Below are 22,382 nucleotides of genomic sequence, written 5' to 3'. Positions count from 1 at the left end.
GATTGCTGAAGGAGTTTTAAGGATATATTTTATATAAATCGCTCCTTTAAATGACTGAACAAGAATTTTTGGCCAGGTATTGCCTGGATGAAGTCTATTAGAAAAATATGGCACGGTATGGATCGGATTTCCTTTATCTTAACTTATGATCTTTTATCTTGAAAACCTTAAATATTCACCTTATTATCCTGTGAAGGTTTCAACACACACACACACACACACACACATATATATATATATATATATATATATATATATATATATATATATATATATATATATATATATATATATATATATATATATATATATATATATATATATATATATAATATTATCGTTTGTAGCCCACACATTTTCTTGTAAATAATTATAAATTTGCTTAATAGCCTATAATGACTACTATAACAATGAAATACCCCGGGTATAATTTACGCTTACATATATTTTACATAAAATAACAGAGATCGTTTTGGCTCATCGATTCTAGGTCAGTACAAATATTTTCCAGTATCAGCAACAGGTTGAAAGAAACAAGTTGAAACATAATAAAGTTAAAGGTTTAATTCGTGTACAAACAGACGTGTAAAGTTTTGCAGACATAACCGTTTTTCTATTTTATTTGTTTGTCTTGTGTATGTTTTGCATTTGCATTTGAAAAAGACTCATTAAAGAGTCGAAAGCGTTCAGGCTAGTTAGATACTAATTTCGCACTGTTCGTTGTCAGTTTATTGCGTTTTTATCTTAATCAATCCCTGACACACGTGAACCCTTGCTGGATCCAGTGCACTTGGATGGATTGTTATATATATGTGTGTGTGTGTGTGTGTGTGTGTGTGTGTGACATCTGAAAAACATAAACGTGCTCATCCGATTATAGTATATGCGAACACTAGAACTATTTGCTTATGTACCATATGCTATTTCAAAGAACACCTATCAGTTTACCTGAGATTCAGTGGCAAAATCTAATGGGCGATGAAATGATGGGGCATGACAAAGATTGTATTCAATAATATTGGCTTAGAAAGATCGATCTGACGTCTAATAACATTTGTTTTTATTTTTCATAATTCATCAAACATTTTCTCAAAGCAACAGCTGTTTATTGAATTTAATATAATTATACAGCTGTTTTTTGTATTTAATATAATTATACAGCTGTGCAAATACTCCTTTTTGTATGCCCTTAGTCAGTTGTAGCTTTGAGTGTATATATATATAATGTCGCGTGGAACGATGGAATCTCATTATTAGTGAAGGCCACGTTTACCTGATAGAAATTCGAAATGCACGTGCCATTTGTTTTGTGCGTAGTATAAAATAGAACATTAAATGAAAATGAAAACAAATGGGCATTTCAGACTTTAAAGACTTATATGAAATATTTGAATATATGTATTTATGTAGAAAACAATCTTAGGGAGACTTTGACAAGTTTGTAGATAGGTGTCTGTTATAATAGCCTTCAGAGTAGTGTAAGATTTCAACATGATTTCAGGTACATTGAACATTAAAAAAAATAGCGTCATGAAGTGTGTTGTTTATTTTCCTAATCTAACTGAATTCTTTAAATGTCCTTATAAATAGTTTTTTTTTCTCATCACGACAGCGATAGGACATACTATTATCCTTGTACATCCATCCGTACGTTTGTTAATCATTCGTCCCCTACACTGGTAAAATTTGTGTTTAGGTCGCTTTTGAGTTAATGTGGTTGCGTATCCGTGTTCCAGCAACACATTGTTATCGTGTAATATTCAATTTAAATACACGGGATCAATCATTTGCATTATATTTCACACAGTTTGTCAATTATTTCATATTCTGTATACATTATTTAATATATTTTATACTTTAATACATATATTGTATACAGTATTTCATATATTCTATACATGTTTTAATCTATTGTGTATTTAGAGCGTCCGCCTCAGATGCGGGAGGTCGTGGGTTCGATCCCCGACTGAATCATACAAAAGACTTACAAAATTGGTACTAACAGCTGTCTCGCATGGCGCTCAGCATGAAGATTTTAGTGTTAGGACCGGTCGGCCTTGTATCAGGATAATGTGACTGGGTGGGACATCATGCTACATGTCTGCGGCATGATGCCCCAGTGCTAGACATCACTATAAATTGTCACTTCGCAGACATCGTAGCGATATGACTGAAAAATTGTTAAAGCTACATTAAAAATCAAAATCACACTCACACACACACAATCTATTGTGTCCGTGATTTCATATATATTTTCTAAGAGATTATTTGTATCGTTATGTGATCTGTATATGAATTATATTTTTTTTCCAGGTAAGTACTGATGCCGCTATGTGTAGACCTAACTATGCACGTGAGTATAAAATTAATTTTAATATCTAATAATGAAGGTAGACAATACATAGAACGCTTCCATCATTTTAGTTAATAATCGTATACAATAAATTCGTTCTACAGAATACCATCAAAGGGAAAATACAGATTTTTCTTCTGTAGAGAGCTGCATATACAAACCTGATTAAAATTCAGTGTCCTTTTTTTTAGCGTTTGGAAATCCTAACACTTTCGAGTCTGAATGTTTGAGCTTGTGGATGAACCTATGAAAATCTGTAACGCTTCTTTCTATTGGTTGAGAGTGAACATTTATTCTCAGATTTCCACGCCAGGTGTCTTTTGTATAAAGGATGGCTTCAATTGAGAGTGTCCTTTATGTAGCGGATATCCTTATCAAAGGTTTCAATGTATTGTGGACGTGCTATATAGTGAAATCTGTTTACACCCAAGTGTAATTGCTTTTCCGCGGTAATCCATCCGATTTAAGGTAATCCATCCGATCTAAGGTACCATTGGGTGATCAATTTGCACATACAGTTGTTGATATTTTGATCTTTTGTTTTGAATCGTGAAGTGATTATTAATGGGTCCGTGAAGTTTTAGGAAAAGGTCCGTGAAGTTTTTTGAATGGGTTCGTTAAGTGATTATAAATGGGTCTGTGCCGGTAAACTGTCACCTTTTTTTTACTTCTAATTTTATTTAAAGTTAGCAAATATCAACACAGAAGTATCCTGGCAGCCAGGTGTCAATAAATGGAAAAATGTACACATCTTCTTTTCCTAGTAGCATTTATCTTAAAGCTATTCGGGGCTAGAACCGTCCTCAGAAGTTTGGGTACTTTTGTTTTTAAAAAATTGACCCTTAGTGATTATGTTCTGAAAAATGAGATGAAATATCGAAACGCAAGTTTTCTTTCAAGAACCTAGAATAGGACCATTCTATTTGCACGTTGCTAAGATAACGTGTGGTCAGCCGTGTCTGTTTGATCATCCTTGTCTGTCCATGTGCCCGAGCGTTTGGCTGTGCGCGTATTTTTCAGTCTGTTCTTTTCTGTAAAATGAATTCTGTCTACGCCGATTGCAAGAGAGTATTTCTGCTCAGTATGACGAATCACGACAGTATATAAACTGAAACGACCTTGTCGAATTTTGATAGATGGCCCAATGGTTGGAAGCAGCAGTAAGAAGAGAGAGAGAGAGAGAGAGAGAGAGAGACTCTAAATCAAATGGGTTATTGGGTTATTTTTTTCTGTTGCTTTCACTTCTAAAACCTTTTCATTCTGAAAGCGGTTTTGTCACAGATTGAAGGTCATTACATAACCCGGTGCTTCAAATTGACCTTGTATTACTTTTAACCTCATTGATCATTTTTGAGGCATCTTGACTTAATGTCTTGAAAAGAAATGAACCCAGATTTCATTTGTATGAAGAAAAAAAACGAAGATCCCAAACGAGGTTGCCGTATACCAAGCCTATGTATGTGTGTGTGTGTGTGTGCGTGTGCGTGTGTGATTTGGATTTTTAACGTAGCTTTAACAATTTTTCAGTCGTATCGCTACGATGTCTGCATTGTGGCAGTATATAGTGATATCCAGTCCTAACCCTAACCACTTAATGCTGAGCGCCAAGCGAGGCAGCTGTTAGTACTATTTTTATAACTCTTTGGTATGACTCGACCGGGGACCCACGAAAACACGACCTTTCGCATCGGAGGCGGATGCTCTAACCACTAGGCCACCGGAGCGGTCAATCAAGCCAGTAGTTGAGCTTGATTTAAGTTTATATGAAGAAAAATAAGTATTCTCACGTTCAGCTGAACAAGCTTCTGTCAGCCATGTTGCTAACGATACACGAAATACGAACAAGTACTCTCTGCTATAGAGACTCTGCTTTCATACTCACACCCTTTGCACTAATAGAGACTCTGCTTTCTTACTCACGCCATTTGCATTAATACAAAATTTACATTTACTGCATGACACTTCTTTAATTTAAGCAACAAATTTAGACTCTTCTCTTGTTTTTCCTTAAAGTAAATTAAATTAAATTAAAGTAAATTAATTTCAATATAACTTTTTTTTGTGACTCAACAGAAGGAAGGTTAGGTACGTACATTCCACTTAATTCTTTTATGATATAGGAAAATCTCATTTATTCTCTTTCTGAAAGTATGGTGTGCATGTAAGGTTCCCACTTAATGTGTAACTGCACTTAAAGTTTGTAACTATAATGTTTTTGGTTTTTGTCAGTTAAACAATCTTTGTACTTCAGATTTGTTTTGCACAAAATTATGTTCTTCAAATGATATGACGTAATAATGACGAAATAATGTATGCAGGGAATAAAAGGATTTTAAAAAGAAAAACTAGTTTTTCGCTCTTAAAAATACTCGGCACAGAAGCCAGCTGCCTGGCATGAATAAATAATAACAAAATTCCTCGGCATACAACCAGGTTTCTTTCATGAATATTAAATAACTGTATGCCTCGGCACGCAAAAATTGGCATGGTATGAATAATCGATAAGAAAAATGCATTGGCATAGAACAAGTTACCTGGCATGAATAATTAATAACAAAATGCCTTGGCATACAACTGAGTTGCCTGACATGAATAAATAATAACAAAATGTCTTGGGATCCAGCCCTATTGCCTGACATGATTAAATAATGATTTTCTTATATCTCGCATGCAATCCAGTTCTCTGACTGGAATAAATAATAGCAAAATGTATCGCATGCAGTCCAGTTGCCTGCCATGAATAAATAATAGCAAAATGTCTCGCATGCAATCCAGTCGCCTGCCTTGAATAAATAATAGCAAAATGTCTCGCATGTAGTCCAGTTGCCTGCTATGAATAAATAATAGCAAAATGTCTCGCATGCAGTCCAGTTGCCTGCCATGAATAAATAATAGCAAAATGTCTCGCATGTAATCCAGTCGCCTGCCATGAATAAATAATAGCAAAATGTCTCGCTTTCAACCCACTTGCTCGACATTAATAGCCAATAACAAAAGATATCGGCATTCAACCCAGTTGCCTGACATTAATAAATAATTAAAAAAATCAATAGTATTTCGCGTTAAAAAAAAGGTATGTACGCGTATTGTATCACGATTACATTGATTGATGCTAATCAAAAAGCATCTGATATGGTTTTGTCTGGCTTGCAAATGAAACCCAGTATGTCAGTATGGGGAATGACTGAACGTATCAAGTCATCAAATTTCCGATTCTTCCTCACAACATCTACTTTATGGTGATTTATGTTATTTGTATTCCACTATTGTATCTGTTTATCCAAGTACAGGATTACCCATCATTTATGTTTTTGCATATATGTTAATTCTTCACCGAAAAAAATGTCGATAAGCCATACTTGTAGGAATTGTGCTATATCAGATGATTGCCTTTTGTGTTTTTTTAATAATCTATTTTTTCGTTAAGGCTTACAGAATTTTTTTGTTATTTAATTTACAAGATTTCGAGTAAGCTTGATGAATTCCCCTTTTTTTTAAAAAAAAAAAAAAAGTTTATTATCAACCATCCTGCTACTAATAAATATGGTTCGTTAACAATACTATTGCCAATTCAAAAATGTGAACATACGAACGATGTGGTATAAGGGAAATAACTCATGAGATCCCACTGGCTTACGCGTTCTTCTGTTGAGCTGTTGAGCCCCACGCGCTTCATACAGTTCAAGCCTTTTCAGAATCTGTCGCTGCCATATGGCTGTTTTCAACGTTTTATTTGACGTAATAATAATAATAATAATAATAATAATAATAATGATATAACAGCAACAGCAAAAACAACAATAACAACAACAACAACAACAATAATAATAATAATAATAATAATAATAATAATAATAATAATAATAATAATAATAATAATATTATTATTATTATTATTATTATTATTATTATAAATTAAAAACCATCTGTTAGAAAGCAAACATACTTGTAGTTAGTAAAGAATATAACTCTAAAGGAAATCAAAACAAATATTAAAGAGCTAGTATACACCAGTAATATTAGATAAATCATAGCTACCACATATAACTGTTACGTGGAAATAACATTAGGATTGTTAACTAAAATACCTGTGGAGTTATATTGTTTTTTTAAAAGCTAAAGCATTAGTTAAGTGTTTACTATCATGATGCAAGATTCCACAAAATTGTACTGCGTAAGCAAAAGGTTTCTGAAAACACTAATTTCAAACTTTTATGTGTGTGTGTGTGTGTGTGTGTGTGTGGTATTGCTCTCACTTGACCGTGTACACTTTAAGCTAACAATCGTTACAAACATAAAAACATCAAAATACTCTAGCGCATAATAAATGAAGACTTTGAAAATCAAAGAAACTTTCCCAAAAAAATAACGTAGTCATTAAATTAGTATTCATCTACAAGTTTTAAAAATAATGTAGTCTTTAAATTGGTATTCATCCACTAGTGTTAAAAATGATGTAGTCTTCAAATTAGTATTCATCCACCAGTGTTAAAAATGATGTAGTCTTCAAATTAGTATTCATCCACCAGTATTAAAAATGACGTAGTCTTTAAATTTGCATTCATCCACCAGTGTTAAAAATGATGTAGTCTTCAAATTAGTATTCATCCACCAGTGTTAACAATGATTTAGTCTTCAAATTAGTATTCATCCACCAGTGTTACAAATGATGTAGTCGTCAAATTAGTATTCATCCACCAGTGTTAACAATGATTTAGTCTTCAAATTAGTATTCATCCACCAGTGTTAAAAATGATGTAGTCTTCAAATTAGTATTCATCCACCAGTGTTAACAATGATGTAGTCTTCAAATTAGTATTCATCCACCAGTGTTAAAAATGATGTAGTCTTCAAATTAGTATTCATCCACCAGTGTTAACAATGATTTAGTCTTCAAATTAGTATTCATCCACCAGTGTTAAAAATGATGTAGTCTTCAAATTAGTATTCATCCACTAGTATTAAAAATGACGTAGTCTTTAAATTTGCATTCATCCACCAGTGTTACAAATGTAGTCTTCAAATTAGTATTCATCCACGAGTGTTAAAAATGATTTAGTCATCCACCAGTGTTACAAATGATGTATTCTTCAAATTAGTATTCATCCACCAGTGTTAAAAATGATTTAGTCTTCAAATTAGTATTCATCCACCAGTGTTACAAATGATGTAGTCTTTAAATTAGTATCCATCCACAAATGTTAAACATAACGTAGTCGTTAAATTGGTACTCATTCACAAGTGTTAAATATAACGTAGTCTTTAAATTAGTATTCATCGACCAGTGTTAAAAATAATGTAGTCTTAAAATTATTATTCATCCACCAGTCTTGAAAGTAACGTAGTCTTTTAATTAGTATTCATCCACAAGTGTTAAAAATAATATATTCTTTAAATCAGTATTCATCAACCAGTGTTAAAAATAAACGTAGTCTTTAAAATTATTATTCATGCACCAGTGTTAAAAATAATGTAACTGCTAAAACAATTATTACATCTAAAGTTACAATGGTTGCTCTTTTCTCTGTAAGTTGTACAGTCTCTATATGTAAGTTGTACATGCTTAATACGTAAGTTGTACAGTCTCTATATGTAAGTTGTACAGTCTCTATACGTAAGTGGTATATACTCAATACGTAAGTTGTACAGTCTCTATACGTAAGTTGTACAGTCTCCGTGCGTAAGTAGTACAGTCTATATACATAAGTTGTACAGTCTATATACGTAAGTTGTACAGTCTCTATACGTAAGTTGTACAGTCTCTATACGTAAGTTGTGCAGACTCTATACGTAATTTGTAGTCTCAATACGTGTTGTACAGTCTCTATACGTAAGTTGTACAGTCTCAATACGTAAGTTGTACAGTCTCTATACGTAAGTGGTACAGTCTGTATAAGAAAGTTGTACAGTATTTATATGTAAGTTGTACAGTCTCTATACGTAAGAAGAATTACAAGGTCCCCCCCCCCCCCGACACAATACAGCAGTAGATAAAACCTAGCTATATTTTAGTCCGAGGTCATCGATATTTTGTGATTAATATGCAACATAGTCAGTCAATATTTTGTGATTAATATGCAACATAGTCAGTCAATATTTTGTGATTAATATGCAACATAGTCAGTCAATATTTTGTGATTAATATGCAACATAGTCAGTCAATATTTTGTGATTAATATGCAACATAGTCAGTCAATATTTTGTGATTAATATGCAACATAGTCAGTCAATATTTTGGTCCAATACTGCAAGCTAAGAAACACGCTTGGCTAAATCTTCCCATTCTACACTTAAAGACATTTTAGAAGAAATATAGTCCCATCTGAATCGAATACGAATTATCAAACGTACGAATACCACCAAATGTAAACCATGGTGGTGGTTGCATTATCGCATCTAAGGGAGGTAACCCCTTTTGAGGAGCTTCTTTGAAGAAGGCTACTTCCCTTACTCCGTGTCAGAAGAGCGGTTCATTATCTGGCACCCCGCCCCCCCCCAAAAAAAAACAACAACAACAAACAAAAAATATATAATAAAAATAACAAAATGAAACAACCCAAACAAAACACGTAGCGTAGTGATATATTTGTTAAAATGAGATTTTCGAATCATCTGCCATATTTGTATTCCCTTTCCCGTAAGACTTCGGAACCACTCAAAGATTTTGACCACTTGACGTGTTATGACATTTGACTGTCACAGTAGTCTTCCTCTGATGGAAAGCTAGATGCTGTTTCTTTGAAACGTTATCCAAACTGGACTGGACCATATCCTGATAACTTTTAATATAGATACTATTTGATACAGTGTTGATATAAGTCATTGGCGTACTAAGGGTAAATGGCTCCCGGGGCGACGATGATGGCCCAAAGGGGTTTTGGCCCCCGAAGACCTCTGGCTCCCGGGGCAACTGCACCGCCTCCCCCTCCCCCTTCCTGGTTACTGATAGAAGTCATGGGAGCATTGTTACTACAGTGCATCAGTCAGGTCACATCAAGCTCCCAATTCCGTTATCACGACCGAATGTATTGGTCAGGACCAAGGGGTATATATAACTCTTACAGATAATATAAATCTAAGAAGACAGTCTTTAGAAACATGCATTAAACAGTTATGGAAAAATTCATGGGGGAAGTATACGAATAAATTGGGAGAAAAAACCACGAATATAATTTAAAGCATTTCGGGAATGTCATCAATGTTTAGCGAGGTAGACGATATTTACAGGTTTGTTAGGGAGCATCTATTGATGGGTTTGTGTGCGTGACGAAGCTTCCATTGGGAATGGCTCTACAATACATTATCAAGGCATACACACGCGAACCATAGTTTGATGAAATATTTTATGCCTTTATACAGCGGGGATTTAACCAAGCTCTGCAAGATGGTGCAGACCATATTGACGCCTTACTGAACAGTATCAGTGTAAGTGAAGTAAGATAAATCATTAAACGTCCAAAGAAATACAATCATCGAATTTGCAATGCAGATTTTGAATATGGCAGCGACACCCTGACAGTGTGTACAAAATTATTTTATAAGATTATTATTCAGCCTTACACACCTGTAGATTGCAAAAATGGTGTAGTACTATCGCTGTACAGATGTAACAGAAAGCCAAAGAACTCCCTCGAATGTACAGGCCTGAAACTTTATTAAGAATTTCTCGGTTGAAACGGAGTCACTGATCGTAGCGCTTAAAATTACCTCCCTTAGCTCCAATGCGCTTGCCCACAACATATTTCCAGTTCCGGATAGTTCAGAATTTCGCACCGCTTCACGCTCGGTTAGCGAGACATAAAGTCAAAAACGGAAGAATCCTAGGTGTACTTACAGATCATTATGGTTAAACCAATGAATAAATATGTCTAACATCTTTTGTTCATATCTGGAGAATAATTATAGACATTACATCAGATAATTAGATTCAGTGTCCATGCTTACATTATATCGGGTAATTAAATAATATTTACTGTCCATACTTAAATTATATCAAATAATTAAGTTAAATATACTGTCCATATTTATATTATACCAGATAACATAGATTCATTATCAATAATTTCAGATACGATTGTAGGAACATTTCATTTTGCTGTCTGATTTTAAACATTTATTTGCAATTTTTGTCTGCATAACTTAAACAAAAACCATCTCAACAATTTGCAGTTTTCATACGTTGATATATCCTTCTTTCTCATTTATTTTCTCAAGGCTAATAGTTCGTTTATAACACGAGTTAAGAAAGTTATAACACGAGTTCGAATCGAAAATTAAAACACGAGTTCGATACGTCAGGTGATCTGTAATGCTGGATATTTTAAACCAGACAAGTTTCTTTTTTTTTTTTTTTTTTTTTAAAAATGGAACACAGTATATTAATGTATTCAGAGGAAGTTAACAAAGCAATAATGATATTAGCTATCATAAAAATAAAGGATTGTAATTATTGCAGATGATATATTTGTTCATATTTGGGTGAAAATATCGTACAATATTCAGATTAATTAACATGCCCAATGACGTCTTTTTTGTTTCAGTTTCTTTTTGGTGAGAGGAGAGGGATTCTCCCATCTTTAAACAAACAAAAAACTATTTCTGCATATACATATTATTTTCTCGCTATGTCCAGTCAAATATAGCCATGCATTCCTTCGTACTCTAAAAATTCCAACCGTTCAAAGAAATACAATTAAAATAATCACCAAGGAGACTCGTACGTGCGCTTGTCTGTTCAAGCGTGGATGATATTTGTGCATTTAGAAAGATAATATATCCTTCCTAGAGATAACTCAAGTTATTTCATGAAACATATAATGAACATTAATATAAATGTAAGAGTCTAAATCAATTATAAAAGAACCATAAGAGGTTCGAATTTTTTTTATCGTTATCGTTCAACCTCCAGTATTCTTCAAGCGAGATAAATTGCAATAACAATCTTTTTACGCATCGATACACTTTCGCACAATCAAATAATACAAACTAGAGCATGAGGTAGTAATGGAAAGATAATGAAGTTCTGAAATGGGCAGAGAACATTTATTTGAAAGCTGGGAACAGCGCAAATTAGTGAAAAAAAATAAAAGATGTAAAACAATTCATCCAATATTGACATAATTTCTTTTTAAGCTAGTGAGATGTCGATCTTGCTTGCGGACTGTGAGCGTTCTGTCACATTTTTTATATATATCTACTTCTGTCATCTGTATTGATCGAACTGTCCGGAAGTGAGTTGTACCTAGACGCCCTCTGGTGTTTGCAATGGGAGATAATAACCGTGAAATGGTCTATTGCCTGTTATCTACAAAACGTTGGGGAAAATTATTCCTGGAAGTCTGGTGACTTGGCTCAACGGTATTAATTCATATATTCTTCGTTAAACAGCAGCATGGTTACGAAAAGGGTATAGGACACACGGTACTAATGAAATGGAAAAATGGGAACCAGTATGGAAATGATGGAACATAAATAAGAGTATATATGGATTTGGTTGACCAGGACTGGTTATTAGTTTAAATTGTATTTTAGGGAAAAGAATCTTTTGAGAGCTTATCCTAGTTGTAAGTGAAAAAAATAGAGACATTGTTTGAAACACTCATTACTAAAATTAGGACCTGACTCTCTGGTGCGTAGTTGAAAGCACATGTTTCAAACACATGCAAGTCCAGCAAATGCCGCGGCTCATATCCCTTCCTCTTCAGTCTACGCAGAAGTTGACATCCAGGTTTCATCTATACTGACAAATATAAGTTAGATCATGAGCACTCAAATATTTTAAGTTATTGAATTATTAATATCATGGTGTTTGCATGGGTTTACTATTGGAACTGAATTAGTACCGTGAGTCCTTTAGTCGGCACAATATCGGATTGGTCGCTGTTTAATCAGTACAATATAACGTAAACATGGGTCCTTGCGTTTTTTTTTATTGCATTTCTTGATGCAAAAGACATTTTTGATAACGTGTGGCACAAAGGGTTACTTTTTAAATTATTGACGTCTGGAATTATCGGTTAATCCCTTTTTACATTTTTAAATATGTACATTAATCTACACAGCAAAATCGTTGTCATTGGGCATTTTTGTCCGTTATGGTTCCCAGTTAAATCAGGAGTGTTGTTGTTGTTGTAGGGTTTAGCGCCATTTATCAGCACAAGATAGGCTATACATGGCGGCCAGTATAACTGGTGGAGGAAGAACCACCGACCCACGAGAAGCTACTGGCAGGCTTTCTCACGTACCCACGCTAGCCGAGCATTGGACTTGAACCCACGCAGACAGAGGTGAGATGGCAATGATCCGGAACGGTGAGCGCTTTAGACCACTCGGCCACTCGGGGCCACACACCAGGAGTGAGACAAGGGGGCGTTTTGTGAACCTACAATATTACTTGTTGCTTGAGTTAGAGAAAAGTGGATCTTGGAACAAAGATTAGACCCATAACTGGGGGAAATTCCACCTCAGCTGATATTCCACTTTTGTATACTTATTCTAACAATCCACAAAGCTGATATCGCTGCAGTAACAAGTGGTGATTAGAGCTTAGTATCACAAAGTCATACGTTGTTATTTTTATTCTGCTATACAATAAGTATGTCAGTATGAAATGGTATCTTAGATCGTCATATTTGCCGATTGCTGATTGTGCAACACATCTGGGACGCCAGACTAACTGGAAGCTTACGTGACATGAAGCAATAGTCAAAACGTGCAAGAAAGGCAAAATTCTTGTCACGGTCTCTTTAGTACTGCATTAATAACCAAACGGTTTAAACCCTTTGGTTGCTGCAAATGTAATCAGAAAGGTTTCAGAAACTCTATCTTTTGTAACCTAATTGATAACTTTTCATTGAGCCTACGTGCTACGTTATTTTGCCTACATGTTAAGTTATTTAGCCTACATGTTACGTTATTTAACGCAGAAAGTTAGATGCAACTTTTATATCTTCTAAGCGAAGGGTTACACTGGGTGTAAATGACAATGAAAACTATACATTTTTTGTACAGCATACATTGTGACGCAGGTTTGTTCTATAAATAGATGTTTTGAATATCGCAGGCCATGCACAAATTACTGATATATATATAAAATAAGCATTTTGAGACTAAGATTCCGTTTTATAGTATGGACGAACTGTATTGTTTATAGCTGTACTATACATATCTTTACATTTTTGTATGCACGAAATTATTGTTGTCGCTTCTAGGGCTTATTGACTTTCTCCTCACTGGGTCAGCCTGCAAATATAGCTTGACCTTTCGTTTTTTCTATATATTTTAGTGTTTGTTTTTATTTGTATGTTTATGTATGATGCAAGTTTTATGAATGTACTCAAGTGATTTATTATTACCTAATTATCATACCATGCAACCTTGTACGAGAGGAAATAACGACGATGATAATCGAAAGCTTTCTTACTGGCAGGGATACAAAAACAGCCGTAGGGCATATACCGTTACCCTAAGCTTGTCAAGTTTTGCATTTCTTTAAGTTTTCGGGCACTGAAGTCGGGCATCAGTTTTCCATTAACACATTTCTAGTTTGACTACTGATGGATTCTTGTTGAATACCATTCTTGTTCAGATGAAATAGTTGCAGGAAAAAATGAGATTGTGGGAGCAATAAATTAGATAAACAAAAGGAGTGTTGAAAATTTATATAAGTTAGACATACACTATAAAGTCGGGTGGGTGTACAGAGCTTAATCATTTGTTTGTTTCATTTGCGCTATAGACTCCTCTTAATAGTATCACATGTATATTAATACCTGACTCAAAACGAGGCTAACTGACCATAGCTGCCTTAGCAGCTACAGCGTTTGTAGTGATATAATGGCTACTTCCTTCAGTGACATGGATTTAGATTTAGTGTCGCCGCTTACCTTTTCATTTGTTGAAGCTTAGATCAAGTTAAATAAAAAGTCATCTGATGAAAAATCCATAAACAAGGGATTCAAGTATTTCAGCGGAGGATAAATCCAAGATCTAAACGGTAAGTGTTGTTTTCCTTATCATCCACACTATGTTGGAAATAATTGTTTCACCGACACATTTGCTTTACTCTCATTTTCTTTCCCTCTGTTAAAGCTATGAGCACTCCTCCCCTAACAAAATGTGATTTCTCTCCCTAGGGTATCATTTTCCTCACAGATAATTGCCAGTTTAATATATACGTAGTCCAAGAAACTTGAGCAGTTTCAGATCTCCAAGAACGATCAAGGTTAGAAAAGATTTGGCACTATTGATTTTCAGCATGCTGAACTGCTCTCAGTTTTGTGATGCACAATTTACCATAATAAATTGCAAAATAGTTCAAATCAAAGAGTTACAGGCAGAATGATTGTAGAGTAGCTATTATTATTATTATTATTATAGTGAGAACTGTGGATAACGGATCTGAGGTAACAGGCAGGTGTTACAGAAAAATGAAAACACCACATTAGAATAAAGTTATGTATTTACGTTTTAAGCATGAAGGCCGTCTGATTATGCATCTTGTTTGAAGCATACAATTTACAAGCTTATTTTTAACAGAAGAATAAACCTAAAATTGGACATTTCAAATTACATTTTAATCATTGCAGGTCACATTTAAAGACATACTGGAGGCTACATCTACATATGCATTCTGCACATGCCCTACATGACCAGCAGGATCGTGTGGACACATTGTCTATCTACTCTATCAGCCTGCCAAATGCAAAATGCTGGGACAAAGGGCACTTCTAGAAGATAAAGCAAAAACATCCCAGCCTCAATCCTGGCATGCTCCAAGAGGGAAAAACTTCAAGGACAACGAGTGCCAAATATTGAAATTGGACGATATGCTAATACAACGGACTTGGTCAACGGTAATACGTCACCGCATGGGATTTTAAAATTTACGCTCTTCAATCCTATTCGTGGAGATAATATGGACTGGAAACACAGAATGTCCATCCTACAAAAGGCTGACAGTTCCATGTTAATCTTACCTGCGTTACAATTACCTTCCGCCACATTGAATCAAACAAACTTTGGTTTGGTACCTCGTGGTTCTGTCCTCAGCTACCAACAAAGCTAGAGAGTCAACGTCTTATAAACATGTGTGATGATACATCATGTACAGACCTGCCCTGCTCTAATTACATAGTGAATCATCTTCATATAGCATTAACAAATCCGCCAAGTATAACATTAGAAGGATTAAATATGAACATGGGCGAAATAAAGAAGTTTGAAGACCAAACAAAGCTCCAAAACCACAGCTCGTTATGGCACAGGCTCGGAAGAAATATAATTACGGCATCAAATGTATGAGAGATTAACAGACGAGGCAAGGATCACACCATCTTCGTGTGATGGTTAAAATCATTAAGAAATATTACGCTTGCAGTAATGCGCCAAGGTTTGGCAACATCACCCGAAGCAGCCAAGGCCTATACAATACACAAAGAAAATCATATCAACCTCTATCCTTTCGGAGTGATTGTAAATTTCTGGTGCCCTTGGATTGCTGCAAGTCCAGACAGAAACGTATACAATCCCAAAAATATTACACCATTTGGTTTATTAGAAATCAGGTGTCCTCAAGTAGGGAGTGTCATAGAGGTCAAATATCTGGCTAAAGAACAAAATGGACTTCTGAAACTGAAGATCAATGACAAGTAATATTACCAAATTTTGACACGGCTTGCAGTTACTTGATTACAGTGGTGTGATCTTTTGATCTGGTGTCTAAACGATCAGCATTTAGAAACCATATATTTCAACCAAGCTGTCTGGCAGCAAGTAAAAGACAAAGTTGATGACTTTTATTTCAATTACTATCCGTAACATAGATCTTTAGGATCCAACATTTGACCATGGGACCTCTAACATTTGCAAGCAAACAGGCCTCATACCATAGTTGATTTATTGAACCAGTTGGTGAAATGGGACGAGGAGAATCAAATAAATGATTTTATTTTATGCATATGTTCGTACGTTTAATGTGAATCCTACGTTTCGCAATTTACTCTGTTTTCTCAATTTCGCCGATACTGAGCTGCCTTTCACTGCTTATAAAATCAAATCAGGTATATTCAGTGTAATATCCTTTTCAGCCAGACATTTACGTATAGAGTGAAACTTTTCTCTGCCATGACATCATCCCCTGATTCTAGAAGATCAAGCAAACCCGATAATGTTGCAATTTCCACATCAGACATGCAACCAGTATAAAGTGAAGATATGAAAGTTATTGCTCCATGAGGTGCAATACCCAAAAGACATTTAAATGTGTTGGTATTTTTGTAATTCGAAAATGACTGTGAGTTAAGTACAAGGGACGAAGGTTCTTGAGTTCTTATCTCGGTTTGAATCAATTATGACTCGGGTGGATGGATACAATGCTCTGAAACTTTCTGGCATTAATTTTTGAACAATCTCTCTTGGTAACCAAATAGGAATGACACCAAGAACACAATATACAAAGTTATCTCTGGTGACTATTTTACGGCTTACGGTTTCCAAAGAACACTGAGATCCTGCTCACGAAGACCATCTTTCACACGACAAACAACATGAACAATTCATCTACAAGGAGCATAGTAAGGTGTCTACCTGCCAGACAAACAGTTTCACTACTTTTGTAGTAGACATTCTGCATGGTTTGAGCTGATGGTTGAATAGTAAAGAAAGCAGTAAAGGTGTCATAGGAGGAAAAACCTGTATAGAATAATATATGAGAGTTGTCACTTGAAAATCTGTTTAAGCCAAAACGTTCTATTTGCAACTGTTTTTTTTTCTTCAGTTTTTCGCATTCTTCCGATTTATGCCGAAGTTTCTCCTCCAACTCTTTTATCTTGCGCAGATATAAGGATTGTTCTTGATTGTCATTACCGGATTTGGCTTCTGTGTCCGCAAACAGATCTGTCACAGTACCGGATTTGGCTTCTGTGTCCGCAAACAGATCTGTCACAGTACCGGATTTGGCTTCTGTGTCCGCAAACAGATCTGTCACAGTACCGGATTTGGCTTCTGTGTCCGCAAACAGATCTGTCACAGTACCGGATTTGGCTTTTATGTCAGCAAACATATCTGCAACATTTACATCATTATCCATTCTGTTAAATGAAAAAGCATCATTGTACAATCCAACAGTTCTATATCATTGTAATGTTAGCCAAACACTAACACATTTCAACCGTTTTTCGGAACTCTGCTGTATCTACAGTAACTTATGATGTACTAATATATCTTTTAAATTACCTGGCTACAATGTGGTTTTTAAAGAATTATTTCATTAAAATGTTGCAATCAATTTTTGTATATTATTGTATCAATGACTGTTGTTGTAATAAAATCATGGTTTAACAGCATCGGAAAAAATATTTTCTTGTTGACATTTCCTTCTCATTTTACAAAATATAATCTTAATTACCTTTTAGAGACTGGAAGTGGTTCTTCAGAACCAAGTACGTTTCTTTTTAAGGGTCTCCTGGGTATTTGATCACTGCTCCAATCAAAGATTGATGGCACTCTTTCAATGCATAGTCTTTTTCGTACTGATGTCAGTGACTTGTAATAATCCTTTGTAAAATGCTTTGAACACATGACTGTTGACTTTGTAACATAGTCAATACAAATAAACAAAATAGTTTGCATGAAAGGACTAATACACAATACTAAGAAAAAATATTACTATTGATTAGTAACTGAATTTAAAAAAAAAATACTCGGTTAAAGAGGGTAAGTCTTTGGAATGAAGAACTTTTATATACTGACGAATAGTAAAAGACAGCTGGAAATTTTTTAATAAAATGAAATATAAAACATTACTTCATATTTCGAAAACAAAATATTGAAGTGCAAAACTTCATTTAACCTTGAGTACAAAATGGATATAATTTAGAATACTCACTTGAAAGAGGCGTCCATCTTCTCTTCTTATACTTAGTTATCCATTGCTTTTTCAATGTAGGATTCTTCGTAATTGAACGAAAAGGAAGTGTTGGATCATATCGTGAATCGGACGTATAAATGGGTCACACAACAATGTTGTGCTGATTTTGTGCTCGTATTACTAGTGGCATCCATAATTACAGCAGCGTCTGCTACAGCGTGCTCAGTTAGCCTCGTTCTGGCAATGGAATTTCAGGCATGCATATAATTTGAGAGAGGTACATTGCATGACAATGCGCTACGCAGGTGGCTTTGTGATTTATATTACAGGAAAATGCGTTTCCCAGATGGTTGTGTTTGATTCATATTACAAGCAAATGCGTTCCCCATATGGTTGTGTTTGATTCATTACAGGAAAATGTTGTTGCCCAGATGGTTGTTTGATTCAAATGCATGAATCTCTGTAATTTCGTAAGTTGCAAATTTGCCAAAAATCTTCATATGGTTTGAAAAGTTTCTTTCTGTATCAAAGGCGCTTCCTTAAATATATTCAGGGTATTTTCCGTATCAGATGCTCTTCTTCAAAAATATACATATTTTAAAATTATGGCAAATAACGAAGACTAACTCAAAACGTACAATCTGTATTGATTAATGACAGTTGTTTTTAGCTGTTTATTGACCCCTTCTGCTATTAGGATGTTTTGATGAATTGCTTAGTTTCTGGAGGCAAAACCTCGGCTGCTACTGTGAGAATATTAGGTAGTTCTAAAGCTTAACCAACATTAAAATGTAATGATATTGTGACATGTCAGGGGATCTGCAATCAGCTCGTAGATGTTTGCATCAATGTCGAGCTCTCTGCATCAGTTTGGCTTGAGTTTGTAGTTTCCTGTATTTCAAAGACCTCGATGTGACGGGCGATGATACGAAACTATTCAATGCTACCAGAAAATCTAGTAAACACGTTTCCGTATAAATGTGGTCTGTACGTGATAAGGGGGGGGGGTATATCCGTTGTTTTTATCCATGCTTTCCAAGAATTAAGTAGAGTATTCTACTACGCTGGATAGTCTACCATGTGAAATCTGTCTTGATTGTAAAGCGTTGTTTCTGAAATGTATGTATTGATTACATACTGATGGATGTGACATATATTCTGTCTTGATTGTATACTGATAGTCTTGATTGTATACTGATAGTCTTGATTGTATAGTGTTGGATGTGAAATGTATGGCTTTATTGTATAATTTCGTATGCGAAATGTATGTACTGATTGTATAGCGTTGTGTGTGAAATGTATGTATTGATTGTATAGCGTTGTATGTGAAATGTTTGTATTGATTGTATAACGTTGTAGGTGAAATGTATATCTCGATGGTATATTGTTAGATGTGAAATGTAAGTCTCGATTGTATCTTGTTGGATGTGAAATGTATGTCTCGATGGTATCTTGTTGGATGTGAAATGTATGTCTCGATGGTATCTTGTTGGATGTGAAATGTATGTCTTGATAATATCATGTTAGATGTCAAATTAACGTCTCGATTGTATCATGTGGAATGGGGTGACTCGTAACTCCGTGCTTCATCGAAGCTGATATCACTATATTCAATTAGAACGGTATAATTCAGTTACAACAAAAGGTCAGAGTTTAGTTTTGGTTTACGCTCACGATTCTTCTTCTTCAATTATTTCTTCGCGTATTCATTGCCAACGCATCATGTGTTTTGTAATGGATTTGGGGTACCTTCTTTCCGCACACAACAAATAATTCATTTATACGCTAACTAAACCGGACTGGCAGATCAGTATTGCATTGCGCTTGGAAAACTCAGAAACCATCATATTGAACCAACATTATTGTTGTGTCCTGTTCAGATGGACAATTTCAGACACACATCACTAGCAACAGCAATAAACTTACAATGATTATATGAAGTTTTTCCACTGAATGGTGTAAGACAAGCGCCATCTAAAATATTTATAAAGACTATACGTGTATTCCACTGAACGGTGTCAAGCCAGCAACATCTAAAATCTGTATAAACACTACACACTTATTCAACTGAATGGCGTCAAGCCAGCAACATCTAAAATCTGTATAATAACTATACACGTAATCAGCTGAATGGTGTCAAGCCAGCAACATCTAAAATCTGTATAAACACTACACACTTATTCAACTGAATGGTGTCAAGCCAGCAACATCTAAAATCTGTATAAACACTACACGCGTATTCAACTGAATGGTGTCAAGCCAGCAACATCAAAACTATTTATAAAGAGGACTATACACTTGTTCCTCTGAATGGTGTCAGGCAAGCAACATTTAAAATATTTATAAAGACTACAAACGCATTTCACTAAATGGTGTCAAGCAAACAACATATAAAATATGTATGAAGACTCTACACGTATTCCACTGAATGGTGTCAAGCAAGCAACATCTACATTATTTATAAAGACTACAAACGCATTTCACTAAATGGTGTCAAGCAAACAACATATAAAATATGTATGAAGACTCTACACGTATTCCACTGAATGGTGTCAAGCAAGCAACATCTAAAATATTTATAAAGAGGACTATACACTTGTTCCTCTGAATGGTGTAAAGCAGGAAATATCTAAAATATTTATAAGGACTATATACGTGTACCACCGAACGATGTAAAGCAAGCAGCATTTTAGATATTCATGCAAATTATATGCAAATTATATGCGTGCTTCCAATGAATACCGTAAAGCAAGTAGCATCCAAAGTATTGATAGAAACCATAGACGTGTTTCCATGAATGGTTTAAAGCAAGCAGCGTGCAAAATATTTATTTAAAAATACTATGTATGTGTTTCCCTGAATAGAGTCAAGCAAGCAGCATCGATACTATTTATATAAAAACTATGTTCGTGTTTCCACCTAATGGTGTAAAGCAAGCATCATCTAATATAATTTTAAAAAACCTATATACATGTTTCCCCTGAATGGTGTAAAACAAGCAACATATAAACTATTTATAAAAAACTATATTCGTGTTTTCACTGAATGGTGTAAAACAAGCGACATCTCAAATATTATTGAAAAGTTATATACGTGTTTCTCTGAATGGTGAAAAGCAAGCAACATCTAAAATATTATTTTATACGAGTTTCCACTGAATGGGGTAAAGCAAGCTACATCTCAGATATTTATAAAGAGTAAATACACGTTTCCACAAGGGCAAACTTGCCAGAGTAATATTTGAGCATCAATCAGTTCCCCATTTTTAAACACAGTGTATTAAGTCCAATACATAAATTCTTGCCAGTACCTACAATACAAACAAAATGGACTTGATAATCATTCACCATCGACAAATCACGGTTATATCTCCTTCAAGAATAATTAGGTGTCTCATAAGAAACTATCCTCTTTTCTTCGAGGAGGGAGTTGAGTGTGGCTACAGTCATGCATTGTTTTTCTAATTGCTTTAACGAATCTGTTTCAATTATATTAGTACATGTAACTGGCTTGTACATTATCTGTTGAGTTTGTATGTAACACGTGGTATGTGTCCTAAATCGTTCCTTTATTTCCTATGAGCATCATCTTTATTAACGCTTATTTCATAAAAACCCATTCACCATATTCCGTGAAGTTACACGCCGGATTTTCACACATTCATTGAGTCTGTTCAAAGCTATGACTGTCGATATGTGATCGTTGGTTAGTACGGTTACATGCATTGGGTCTCATGCCAAGCGAATTAAACACCAATTCCCCTTATTTTCAAAGACCTCAAGACATGAGACGTTGGAAACTGAAGGGTTCTTAAATGCGCAAATACGACAAAACATATTCTCTTATCACCCAATGACAACACATCACGAAACTCTCATTCCACACTTGCATGATTTCATGTTTCATATTTGTATGATTCCTCAGTAAGCCTTTCCAAGTCGGACATTAGTACATCACGGCATGCAACACAAAACATGATCAAAACATCAAATGCAAAGAATTATTACTATCTCAGATTACTAAACACCTAACAATGTCCAGAGTATTCCCTATTTTAAGAAATTATGGAAGGTCCATTTTACCAAACTAATCAATGATGGCATAAAGTCTCGTGAATAATGTACATTATGAAGTCTGCTCCAATAATTTGGCAAATGTCGA

General features: G+C 34.8%; 1 protein-coding gene across 6 annotated transcripts in view; it reads left to right on the top strand.

Moving 5' to 3' along the window:
* LOC149790198 (dual specificity calcium/calmodulin-dependent 3',5'-cyclic nucleotide phosphodiesterase 1A-like) overlaps positions 1-22,382 on the top strand; it is a 558,379-nt gene that overhangs the window by 289,767 nt on the left and 246,230 nt on the right. The window contains exon 1 of one of the 6 annotated variants that reach the window (XM_089972196.1): positions 2,320-2,353. The exons of the other annotated variants lie outside the window; for them this stretch is intronic. Within the exon in view, the coding sequence (XP_089828322.1) occupies positions 2,332-2,353 (22 nt within the window). The 5' untranslated portion in view covers positions 2,320-2,331. Of the gene's footprint in view, positions 1-2,319; positions 2,354-22,382 lie in introns of those variants that run through there. 6 annotated transcript variants of the gene reach the window in all.

This window comes from Sinohyriopsis cumingii, chromosome 10 (genome assembly GCF_028554795.1).
Source record: "Sinohyriopsis cumingii isolate HCF-2022 chromosome 10, ASM2855479v2, whole genome shotgun sequence".
In the NCBI taxonomy this organism is placed as follows: domain Eukaryota; kingdom Metazoa; phylum Mollusca; class Bivalvia; order Unionida; family Unionidae; genus Sinohyriopsis; species Sinohyriopsis cumingii.
This window is presented reverse-complemented; position numbering and strand designations above follow the sequence as displayed.